Source organism: Bubalus bubalis, chromosome 23 (genome assembly GCF_019923935.1).
Source record: "Bubalus bubalis isolate 160015118507 breed Murrah chromosome 23, NDDB_SH_1, whole genome shotgun sequence".
Taxonomy (NCBI): Eukaryota; Metazoa; Chordata; class Mammalia; order Artiodactyla; family Bovidae; genus Bubalus; species Bubalus bubalis.
In genome coordinates this window covers 33,051,251-33,064,353 of record NC_059179.1, presented here as the reverse complement: position 1 = coordinate 33,064,353, position 13,103 = coordinate 33,051,251, and the positions used below count along the sequence as shown (strand labels likewise).

Below are 13,103 nucleotides of genomic sequence, written 5' to 3'. Positions count from 1 at the left end.
GCATATATCATAAAAATGTAAAATCAGTAGTCTGTAATTGAGAAAAGGAAAAGCAAGGGGAGCTTTATGTGTTTGGCATTAATGACTATTTTTAAATAAATTTAACACATTACTCAGCTTGTCAAAAATTAGGAATAAGAAAAGCTTTCTTATTCCTAATTCTCACTACATGAAGGTTTTGGGAGGGGGAATTGCTCTTCCCTTCTTTGAATATTGTTTTCTAACTTAACAAAGGACTTGATTTTTCAAATAGGTGATTCTCTAAAAAGATATCAGCCTTGTGGCATTAAGAATAAATGTGAATTTTAATCAAGAATTCAGATCAAAGATTTTGGTTCATTTTCATATTGGGTGAAATCCCTAAACTAAAAGAAAATATTTAGCTACTGCAGATTTAGAGAAATCAAAGTTCAATACTGAAAATGGAGAGTTTAATTATACAATAATAAAAATGTAGGAAACAAAGTATTTAAACATAGACTGATTTCTGAGATTCCATGGATGGGAGCCAAATTAGCTTATCGAGTATATGGCTTTGTAATGGAAAGCAAAACTGCTAAGACAACTTTTTTATTTAAAAAAAAAAAAAAAGGGTCTATTCCTAAATAATGTCAGTAACTCTTCTGCAGGACAGTTCAATTTTATCAGAGCAAATCTGCACACAAGAGGACTATCAGTTTACCAGCAGCTTTCCAGCAGGACCTCACTTTGTATTTTGGAACCTCTTCACTTAAGTCAAGCTAAAATCAAGTTCTTGTAACAGCTGTGCTATTTACATTGTTCCCTTAGTTGTACATTGCCCTGGTCTCTGAAAATGAAAGGAAATACAGTACAGTAGCAGCTGATGCTTTCAACTTGCCCCCACACTCCATCCCAAACTCATTCTCTCACCCTCTTCTCAGCCCTTTTCAAAGCAGGTAAGTGAAGCTGTGCTGGAGCTTCAGACACAGCTCAACTTGTGTGAGGAGCTGTGCAACGTGGAAAGCTGGAGACGCAGGATTCAAACAGAGAGCTCGGCACAGCCAACAGCGGTTCAGCTCCCTGTGCATTATCAGCCCGATTCCAAGCATGCTCTCTTCTCAGAAAGGAGCCCAAAAAGAGAGCCCCAAAAAAGAGCATCTTGAGGACTGGATGGGGCATACTTTGTTTCCAAATAGTATGAAACATTCTATTTTGAAGCAGAGGAGTGTTTGTCTTAGGATAGATACAAGAAGGAAATCAGTGTTTGATTCCTCTGAGCTTCCTGCCTGAGAAACAATGACTTCCGAGCAGACCATATACCATTACTGCCATCACTGTAGCCTAGTCTGTCAATATCAATGCTGCATCCATATCACAGACTGTTAAGAGAATACTTCAGAGTATATTATTCTGTTAGTTGAGTGATCTAATTCTTCCTAGTACAATTCCATTTCGGGTTATAGTGTTGGTAACGTGCATTCCACAAGCATAACTGATAAAACTGTTGCTATAGCCACAGCAAAGGAATTAAAAGTCATAAAATGATGATGAAACGTATTTTTAAAGAAATGCAGATGTGATGTTTTCAGCTTACAGAATTAAGATTTCTAAGTCTACACAATTCAGCTTAAAACTAAATCTGTCAACCATGCTGATGGTACTAAGGCACAAGGGCTTGTTACTTATATTCATTGCTAAGTTCAAGGCCAAGAGCTTCATGTAGTTTCTTCATAGTCTATAGTTGGTTGCATTAATATTTGAAAATTCAAATTCTTCACCTAAGCCTGAGCATATGCAAATACATACATGAAGACTGTCTTGCAGAAGAATAATGTTGACATATCACTCACCTCAAGAATAACCTTATACATCAAAACTATGATTTATAATACTTATTTAATATATACATCTGCTTCCATGCAGGGAAGATTAAAAAAAAAACACAAAAAGGTTGGAGGGTGAGGGTTTTGTGTATTTTCACCCTTCATTTTATATATCATTATTACTTTTACTGAGAAGGCATCATGAATGCATCTTAAATCAGAAGAGTTGTTGAAAACCACTCTCTACAAACCTCTAAATTAGCATTCATATCACCTAGAGAATGATGACATATCAATTAAAAAAAAACAACAAAAAACTTCCAGGAAAAATCTCAAACAACACAGCCAACCTAAAGTTGAAAATAATTCATAGTACTCTGCTTATTATAAGCAATTAAACAATTTTTAAATTGTAATATAGATCATTATTTGATGTCCTAATGTAAAAGTAACTAAATTCAATCTCACTAAGTAAAAACTATGATTACTCTATTTCTGAAAAGAGTAGCAGCGCATATTTGATAAGTATGGTCTAATTTTAAAAAATATTTAGAATCATTTGGCATCCCTCATGCATACAGGGATAAAATTATTAATGTTGTTATAAACATTTGCTGGGCCACAAAAAAAAAGTCTGGAGCTGTATTATGAAGCAGGCTAGCAAACTCAGAAAAATAAGAACTCACTTGGGTGCTATTTCCTACAAAAAAGAAAGTGTTTAACAATGAGGCGAGGCTTGGCTATTCTTAGGTATCTGTGTACATAGACTAGTAGAGTATTTATAACATATGTGTGTTTCCCCAAAAGGATAATAGGCTCATGGTATCTAATGTTGAACTAAGAATTTTGGTTGAAGGAAAGGAGTTAGTTTAAAAACAGTTTTCAGTAAATTCAGAATGTCAGGAAAAAAATTAATCCTGTTGACTTCTTTGAGAGACCAATGCAAACAAAACAAAACTGAAGTCAGTCTACATGAAAACTACACTTGGGTATAGCTTCAAGCTATTCCTTTCTTTTTCCTCCCTTTTTTGGTCTTTAAAATATTAATTTTCTTCCAAAGCTAGAAAACAACAATGATCACTGTGATAAGCATGATTAGGGTGTACTTGGTTTTTTTTTTTTAAGATAGCAGAGAACATTTCTAGCAATATAATCAATGCTTTTAATATGCACAGATTTTCCTGGAAAAATGAACCCAACGGTTTTCCTTCAGATTTAGATACTCAAATTTATAGGGAAAAGCAGAATTAAAAAAAAAAAGAAGCAAGCTAGGAAGTACTCACCTCTTCACGTAATTTTATCAACTGCAACATGAATGCACAAAAAAAAAAAAAAAAAAGATAAAAAGGAAAGAAATGGCAGGAAAGAAAGATCAGTGGTGTGACAGGATACAGAATTAACATTGACAATTTATCTGTTTACATGTTTAGCATTTAAAAATCACAGACAAACACATTAAAAGAACCTAAACATAGACTACATGCAGAGTTTTTTGAACGAATAAAGATCACTTTCTCACACTGTCACATTAAACAAAGAGAATAGTGTGAAATTCTCTTTTAAAGTACATCTAAGACACCATCATGAAATAAAGGGGAACGACTTCATAGAAGTCTATATTATAAAGAAAGAAAACAAGTTTACTGTTCCTCTCTTCTAAGAATATACCACTGAAGAGGTTTTGTATATACAAGTTTTCAGGATGTTTCTCTATTTTGAATCTTGACAACTGCTTTCAGATTTTTACCTCCAAATGAAAATGATTAATAGCTCATGCTTTTGTCCCAGTAAGTATTTTAAAACAACAAACTGGTATGTTAATATCATACTTGTACCCATTCTAGTAACAGGATCATCTTTGGAAGTAAGATTATTTTAATTGGGAATAAAGCATGCCAGGAGAGATAATATTTAGGACATAAAATCAGAAAATATTTCACAATCCTTAGCAATACTGTGTATATCAGAGTTGATTCCCAAGGTTTCGTTTTGCTGAAGAGGCTACTGTAATCATAAGGTGTTTTAATTTTAATTTTTGAAGTTTCTTCACTTATCAGTTTTCTTCATCTTGTAAACCAGATCATTTCAAAGCAATGAACTCACTAACTTCATTTGTACTGTAATTTGTTTTCACCAAAGTCAAACTTCAAGCCATTCTTTACCTGTTAGTAAACTTTTGTGGTAACATTTTGATTCTTCTCTGTAGAATATTTGTCTTAAATTTTACAGATAAAACGTTTTACTCTTTAGAAACTAGAAAACGGATATAACCATATGTCTGGTTCCCTGGGTGTATGTGATAGTATTGTATTCTAACCCACAAATATTGGAGAGTTGAGGTGTCTTCCAGTCTCTACAATGAACAGAAAAGAAACCAATGTTGTATGAGACTATAAACCATATTCTAGGTCTGAAACTTGCATCCTCAGCAATTCAGGTCTACAACTGATAATTTTTAAGCATCCAAATATCTGTAACATCTGTTATAACACTTGACATAAGCAGGCCAATAAATTAAACTATTGCTTTGGGAGAAACGTGCCATGAACCGCTCACTATAAGTCTTTCTAAAAGTATCATGTTTACTATAGCCCAGAGTTCTCAAAGCTTAAAGCTATTTTTGTTCCAATTCAAGGAAAACCATATGCATTCCAGCTTAGTCTTGTTATTTCATTTGTTATTTGAAAAGTATTTCAAGTACAAAAGAATGAGATTTCAAACCAGTGATGAATCTTAGAAAAAGGATACAGAATCTATTACATAAGGTCTCACACTGCATTTAGTGAAAAAGAAACTTTTTCTACCTTTCAAAAATACATATGAAGTTGTCATTGCTTGTAATTAACACAATCATTATCTCAGCAACCACTGAGTGTGTAAGTCAATCATCTCATCATTTCAAGGGAAAAAAGTTACAATTCTTCCCTAGAAGAAGTAAAATTCTAAACTAAAATACTTGGCCTATCATATATCGGAATCTTTCTCTTTGCTATCGGAACATTATGGGAGAAAAAGGGCAAACATTAATTCTCAGAAAAAGCTGATCTGGGATTGATCGCACAGCTATTTTTTCTCTTTTTTCTTTCTGGGGGCACCATTCTTCAGTTGACTATGATACTTAAAGGGCCAAAGTTTAAAACTACTCTTCAGCAATGGAGACCATTTGGGCATGCCACCCTGCCATAATCAATGAGTGTTTAAAAATGCTACCCATTTGTTTTTTCAATAGGTTCCAAACAAAAAACGTTCTATCTTGTTTGTGCTGCATGGCTGCATCCAAGCTTTACACCGGATTTGTAGCTAAGCTAGGTAATGGGAGGGGTTTTAATCTTTATCTTTTTTTTTTTTTTTTAGTTTGAGAGTTTTCATACAAGTAAACAAAAGATGGCCTGTTTTTGAAAATTAACAATGCTTAGACTAGGCTGAAAGTAGTGATTTCGTATTTTTTTGATTCGCATTTTATCGAGTTTCTAGCTCCGTCACAGGCGACATGAAACTGTGCCATGCCACCGTGTTGAGTTATGATAATCAACATCTTTTTTGTGAAACAAAGATTTCTGTCCCCCCCCCCCCCCCCATGCAGAATTTGATACAAGAGGTAATCTGTTCCTTTGTGGGCTGAAAAAATCTGGTTTACGCTGGTTTGAACCAGTGGAATCTCTTGTGGTTAAGCCTTCTGCTGTGACTAAAATCAAAACTGCACTGCAGAGCATGTGAGGGTTCGTGCGCGCGCGCCTCTGTGTGTGAGGGGCATCACGTGACCACCAGAACTACCGAATTTTTTTTTTTAAAGCTGATAACGCGACTGCCGTCTCTGTCCGCATACAGATAACGAATAAATGCTGAACTCTATTAAACGCCCTTTACACATTATCGTGGGTCGAACACACAATTTTCTGAACTTATGATGACAGTCTATTTATTTTGCTATAAACCCTCAGCACGTAACGAACAGATTTGTGCCTGGTAATGATCTGCTCTGCCAGGGCTATATGAAATGATACCGACCTTCTTTAGATCTTGGGGAATTAAATTGACCGACTTCACCCCCTGGTCTGTAGCTGAAGTTTGACACACTTTATGCACAGCAAGCCCAAATCGGAACTTAAGAGAACATTGCATTAAAAAATTAAGCAAATCATATCTGCTGAATATTGCTTTACCACAAAAATTTCCTCACGTTTAGACATACTCTACTCTTTATATATATATTTTTGAACCTTCTATCAGGGATTTACTCAAATTTCATTTACTCAGGTTTATTCACTGATCAATATAATTTTGCATATGGAAACTGAGACACTATTAGGTTTCAGAAGTAGAGCTTGGAACATGTGTCCCATTATCATACTCTACTGTGAAGGGGATTTAATTCTGTATGAATTTTTTTTTTTTTTTCCTTTCTAAGAATCGTTTTCATGAAACTAAATCTAGTTAACAATTATTAAAGTTTCCAGTCTAAATACAGCATCACTACATTTTAAGAACAAGCTCTCTGAAAATATTAAGATGCTGTCATATGCAATGGAAAATTTGATTTGTTAAAAGAACAAAATGATAATGCCCAAGACAACTAACAGTGCATGGAAAGACCCAACAATATTTGAATGTGCCAAATAGGTAATTTTGCCTCTTCTCTGTAAATCAAGGATGAGCTATACTTGATTGCATGAAATAGATGTAATAGAAATGAATTTATACAAAGCAATTAATTTGGAATTAAATAAAAATGTGTACTGCATGGAGAACATTAAACATGCATTTGAAAATTCTTAATTTTTGAAATTTTAATTCTAATCATGGCAAAATGTTTACATATATGAGTAAATTAATATACTGTATAGTTAATTGGAAGATCATAATTATGTGTATCAACGGCCAAGTTTTAGGTGCCTAAAAAATGCATTATAAACTGGCAGACTGAGAAATAAGAACTAAGGTATTCATATTTGTCTAAATCCACAAAGAAGTCACTATAGGGAAGATGTGGATATTGCATTGAAATTAACTAAATAGCACTTAGTTCATTTGTCTATTTACAACCTTTGCTATTATTTATCATTTTTTTCTGACCTATACTTAAGAAAAACTGAGATATATCCCAACTTTAGTTAAACAAATATTGCCACCTTTGGTCTCATTTTTCACTTCTCAGTTTTCCCTGTATTGTTAAAAATTTACCATAAATATGACATGGCCAAGAAGTTCTGAAAAATCAATTTCTCAATAATTAGGCTGAAAATAAACATATCTGTGTGCAGAAAATATTTTCTTCTCTAATTTACTAGGTGAGCTTCTCTAATTTATTGGCAAGGTGATCCTAGCCAGAAAAAGCTATCTTCTCAGCCACTGAGCTACAAAAATTAAAATGAAAAGCCAAATCTTTTCTTCCTTTAAAGAAAAGGTTTCTGTTTTGATTTCATAGTCTGAATGAATACTGTGGCAGAATAGTTCTTCTCAAGTGGCCATTCCAAGTTAAGGATGTGTTATATAGTTTTAGGGATTTTAATTCCTATATATTATGACAAAGAGCCCCAAAACAAAACATAAAGGCTTCATTATGATATGGAAATTGTGCTACTTTGGTAACAAAATATCCTAAAAGTTATATGTTGTCTCTTTGAACTTTCAGATCTGATTCAAATTTTAGCCTGAAAAGTTCACATAAGTAATAATCTAACAGTTCCACAGTCTCATGACTATAATTCATCACACTCTATTTATTGAAGTGACAGCTCCTTACAACTAAACTTCAGGCTCTCCAAGCACTTTCAGAATTTGTAAGCTTGATTTATACAAGTCCAGGGGAAATCTCTGAGTTATCACTTTAAAGTGACAGGAATATAATTTGAAAAATTCAGAAAATATGAACTCAATCTATTTTTGTGGAATATTTTTCTTTAGGCGTTAAAAAAAAAGTCCTCCTTATACGTTCGTAAGGCAAATGTTCTAGGCACATAAAATGTCCATTAAGAGAAGAGAACATGCTTTAAAAAAAAAAAAAAAAAGATCCCTGTCCTAGTACGACAGCATCCATTACAATAAAGGAGTTTGAGTTAGACAGAAACACCCTCTTCTCTTCTATTTCCTCTATATTAGGCACTAGTTTCAAATGAGGTAAAGATCTATAGCTCTTTAAAGAACTGACATGGAGATTCACTTTTTTTTTTTTAAAGACAGTGCTTTTTTTTTTTTGCAGTAAAGATAGAAAATAAACTATGATTAATTCACTCAAGGAATGAGCAATCTAAATTGCACTTAAAATAGGAAAAAAATTTTTTTTGCTCTCATCCTCATATTATTTAATCTATTATGAGTAAAACTCCTTTATCACATCATGCTTTTGTGTTTGATGTGCTCCTTATTTTTTTTTTTCCGTTAGCTATTCTCACATTTCAATCAGGGAAGCTGAAATCCCAAGTCAAATCTTAACGTGTTTACATGTCTGAACTGAAGCTGATAACATCCAACTAGTGGAGGAGCTGAGATCTTTCCAAAAACAAACACAGGACTGCTCAGTGATTCTTCTTCCTTTCTGGGGGTGGGCAGATGGGGCCTTTTCATCACATGAGCAACAACCCTGTTTACAATATTCACGTTTAGTGGATAGTATTATAGTTTCAGCATATATAGATTTACACTCTATTTGCAAGGGTAAACACTATTATGCAATTTTTATAATGCATATCAATATATTATGTTTAGCAGCTTATTAAAATGTTGGTTTACCCAATGAATGATTTATGTTCATTTTTATTTAAAGTAGAGGCTTCTTCTAGACTTGCCAAAGTAACGTTAATAAACACGTTCGGGTCTTGCTTCTGAAGTTCCCTATCATTTATTTTCTTTAAAAGTGTCAAAGAGAATCAGTCACTAGGGCTGTTTGAGACATTTTTTAAAAATCATCTCTACTCTGAGGTTCTTGAAACATTTTTTAAAGTCATATATATTATCTACATGAATTAATGAAATCGGCAGTATTAATTCAAAGAAAGAAGTGGGACACTAATTAGACTCATGACACTACTGTGTGATCCAATGAGAGCTGACAGCCAAGTTGCAAGGCCCCTTGAAGAAGAAACCGTGTCTTATTTTTTTGCCTATCCGGATCTTAAACTGTGAAAAGACTTTTCCCATTACCACTCCTACAACTATTATCATCATCATTATCATTACCTGACAAGGGCAGCACCTCTATGTGAGTATCCAATTTCCACACTGGGGCTTCCAATTTGCATTTTGGTGAATGTATTTTTAAGAAGGTACACAATAGGAGCCTGAGCTGCCCAGTCGAATTTTGAAAGCTTACTTTCATTTGTTTTGCTGCGAGTGTTGATTTAATTATACTGCATTATTATCAAAGCTGCATTATGTACTTTTTTTATTCCTTTTACATGTGTTGGAGGTGAGGACCTTGGCTTTGTCCACAAACAGTGTGTTTCAAGTTATTCCTTAAGTACTAAATAATAAAAAAAAGAGAAGAAAAGATTTTTTTAAAAGATAGCAGACAGTGATCACAAGGTAAAGGGTTAAATGTAAGATCTCCAAGAAACATTTTGAAGTTGATTAAGGCTCCAGCTTTGCATTAAACAGTATCGCTTCCACATGAGTTGTTGCTAATACTGTTACAGAGCAGCTTGAGAGCCCAGTGTGCCAGTGACCTCCTTCACCCTCCAGCCACCCACCGGGCCTTCCTGATTAGCATTCTACCTGGTTCTCTGAGGAATTCCCATCATCCCCTAGGAGCTCATTCCGTACTTCGTCACTGTAGGCGATCCGTGACCTTTTCTATAAAACAAAACAGAAAGGGAGAGAGCAAGATGAACGTTAGAAAGTAAAGGCTTCCAAGCATTATTGGTATCAAGACTGATCATCTCAAACCTCGAGAGCCCCCTAATGGAAACCTATTTGCTCAAATCTGCAAACCAAAGTTGTGCAAAGTTCTTGAACTTGAGGAGTTTAAATTATAAGTTTTTTCAAATGCCAGTAATGGATGAAAACTCTGCACTGTGTGAGTACTCTTAATATTGACAAACGGATCAGAACTGGTATGTTATTCCATGCAGTCATTCAGATCAGACCACGAAGCTGAAAGAAATACAGCTATTTTGCTGTATATCTGCCACACTCACCAGATGCAGTTATAAGAGTATATAGGGTCTTTGATACTGTGGCAGGAAATGGACTCTACAATATAGATCTTTTAAAATCTCTAATTCTAGGATAATATTATATCTCCAGCTATATACTGGGATGCCTGGAAAATAGCATATCCCCATTTCCTTCATTATTGTGATGTTACTAAGCAGAAAGAGATGGAATGTAGAAGCCCATCCTGTTTCCAGACTCTAATTTAAATGTCTCCTAGTCCTCTATAAAAATGGCCTAAGGAAACGTAGTGGGAGTGTGTGTGTGTGTGTGTGTACGTGTATCTGGTAAACAGCTTAAATTTCCCAATCCCAGTAAACAAAGGCAAGTAGGCTATAAGTCAACTTTTCACAATTCCAGTAAATAAAGACAAGTAGGCCATGAATCGATTTTTCACACACTGAAATTTTGTTTTACAAGAAATCTACCTTTACCAGTAAAGTCAGAGGGACATGTCTGCAAGCAATTTATGAATTATCTAAACGTGCACACATTTGGAAAAGCTAAAAAGCTCTGGAAATTAGTTGTGAAGCTAGAGTGCCATCCTCAGATCCTACTTCAGCATCACTATTTCAGACCCAAATATGGATGTACAGGCTACTTTACTGCCTTTTCTGCATCTGAACTAACTGAGCAAAATCAGTCAATTAAAAAATGGCAGCTGGGAAATAGTAATCTTTTCCCATTTGGGGTCTACAGTTTAGGACTTAAAATTTCTTACCTGTTCAACTGTGATATGAAAAATTATTGTAGTTTAAAAGGACTATCCATAATCCATGAGAAGAAGTCAACAAGATTTTTAATTAGATTTTTTAAACCAGTGAATGAGTAGCAGAGCTTTGCCACATAGAGATCATAGTATTTTAAACATAAAAATCCTACTATATTGGAACTTAAAAAGAACTTTCGACAAGGAAAACTAATAGATTTTAAATCATTTTAAAGTTTGCCTTTTTCACTTGGGGCTCCCTATCTGAACCCTAAAACACAGAAAATTATTTGTGACTATTCTCAATTCTCCCAAAGATGGGACATGAGAGAGAATATAGTTCATTACATAGAATAGAAGTCTCAGGGCATAAAGGCTTATTAACTCTCTGGCAGAATCCTGTTAAAAAGGGCTGAATGGGGTGTAAATAAAAATAAACCTAGACATCCCTTTATTCTTTAAGGAAAACAAAAATCAGTCTTGTGGAATTCTAAAGGTAGCTTTGGTTAAATTGAGACTAGAACCATGTGGTCCTAACTATAGCTCAGTAGTCATTCTACTGCACAAAATTTCCTCACTTTATTACCCTCTGAATACACGCACACAGGAAATAAAAATATATAAAAGCTGCAAAATGTTACAAAGGAGATGGTGGTATCCCCTCCTATTCTAGGTCTCTGCCCCAAGCCTCACTTCCTTGCTATAAATGTGTGTATCATACCTTGGCAAATGTATTAAGTCTGTAAGTAGATAAATGTATTAAGTCTGTAAGTAGATAAATGTTGCAGAAAGGACAAAACAGGAGAGGTAGGTCATTAGCCTGAGGTCAGTAATGACATCTATATCAGCTGTCTTAACTATTCAGGAGTGACCCAACTCATTCCTTTTTGAATGTGGCAGGCTTCTCACTGCCACAAACAGCAGATACTAGGTTGGCTTCTCTTATTGTATTTACTGAAGCTACTATTAATTAGCTATTTATACTGACTCTGTAAAGTACTGAAAAATGCTAAATTACAAGGACAAGTACACTATGTGGCCTTAGCACAATTTCATTCAAGCCAAACCTTTCTTTTGCCCATTTGGGGCTCCTTGCTACAATAGTTTCAAACTATCTAGTAAAAGTATTTTATAGCATTAAAGGAAATGAGAACCTTTTAACAGGCTGTGGTATCAGAGCTGCCTTTTTAATTATTCATTTCATCACTATGGGGGACTAAAACATTGCACACTATGCAAGAATATCATATGGAGATTGTTTTTGTTTTTCCCTTTTTTACCAAAATACCAACAAATTGGCATAGATTGTTCAATTACACTTATTCTTATTTTGATTTTCTGTACTTCAAAAGAAGAAAATTACAAACATGGATGCCTAAATAACTAATCTTGTTTTGGTTAGAATCCATTGCTTTTAAAAACCAGCAATTAAGAGTGTACAGGCTCAGCAACAGAGGAGCACTTAAGATTTATCTGTAGTTGAAGGGTGGGCCCTGTAAATGTCACTCTTTTCCACTGGGATAGTAAAAACTGGTCATTGGGATGACTCTCTGGATGTAATTAAGCACATGATAGGCTGAGTTTATAAAATTTTCTCTGATAGGACTGACTTCTGTTACAGAATGAAAAGACAACTTATTTCAAATATCAGAAATAGTTCCTCATGAAAATGAGACAGCTGATGCTGAAAACTGAATTCTTTACACTTAAGTATCACTTTGAACAAAACATTTTTAAATTCACACTTTGCTTTATTAAGAATTATTTTTAAATTCCTGCCATTGGTCTTTTCTCCTAATTTTTTGTGGTTTGAAATTTTAAGTAAATTGAATTTAATAAACTGTAATTTAGCCTGCAGGATTATCACTAAAATAACTGAACACCCAAAAAGGTTCGTCTGAATGAGAAACGCCTTATTTTATGAAATTTTCCTCCAAAATATCAATAAATTGTTTTTCCTTTTGTGGAAGTTTTCTGTTAGTATTTTACATTACTAAGTACTATGCCATACTTTAAATTGGAAGATTCAAAGTTAATGAAACTGAAACACCTACTGTATCTTGATCAACTAACTAAAATATTTTTTACTTTATTATCAACTGTATAAAATCTGTACTTTAGCCAAATGCAAGCATGAGAATTTGAGCTGGAAATGTCACACATTCAGCTACAGTTTGAAGGAACCCAATTCATAATGCATTTTATAAATAGTTAATGACTTCTATACATAAGCTAACCAGGCAAATCAAGAAATTGTCAACATTTTTAGTCTTAGTTGTCAGTTACTACTGTCTACTGGTGCTTTATATGTGGCTTCAGGAGAAGACAGAAGCTCTCTGCAGTTTGTAATCTATTGCAATTTCAGGTCTGTACCGTAAGGGTGGAAAAGCTTCAGCTGACAATATGTGCCACATACACACACACACACACACTCACATACACAGAGTGTTAAATACAAGGGC

General features: G+C 34.2%; 1 protein-coding gene across 13 annotated transcripts in view; it reads right to left on the bottom strand.

The window, feature by feature from the left end:
- The window catches only part of VTI1A (vesicle transport through interaction with t-SNAREs 1A), a 383,913-nt gene that overhangs the window by 294,546 nt on the left and 76,264 nt on the right, over nt 1-13,103 (bottom strand). For 9 of the 13 annotated variants that reach the window (XM_044935242.2, XM_025274367.3, XM_006043956.4 and 6 more), the window contains exons 4-5: nt 9,495-9,572; nt 3,068-3,088 (exon numbers count right to left, since the gene is read on the bottom strand). In XM_044935242.2, coding sequence (XP_044791177.2) covers nt 3,068-3,088; nt 9,495-9,572 — 99 coding nt within the window. The remainder of the gene's footprint in view (nt 1-3,067; nt 3,089-9,494; nt 9,573-13,103) is intronic. The other 4 variants (XM_025274366.3, XM_006043957.4, XM_025274371.2 and 1 more) reach the window with 1 other exon arrangement.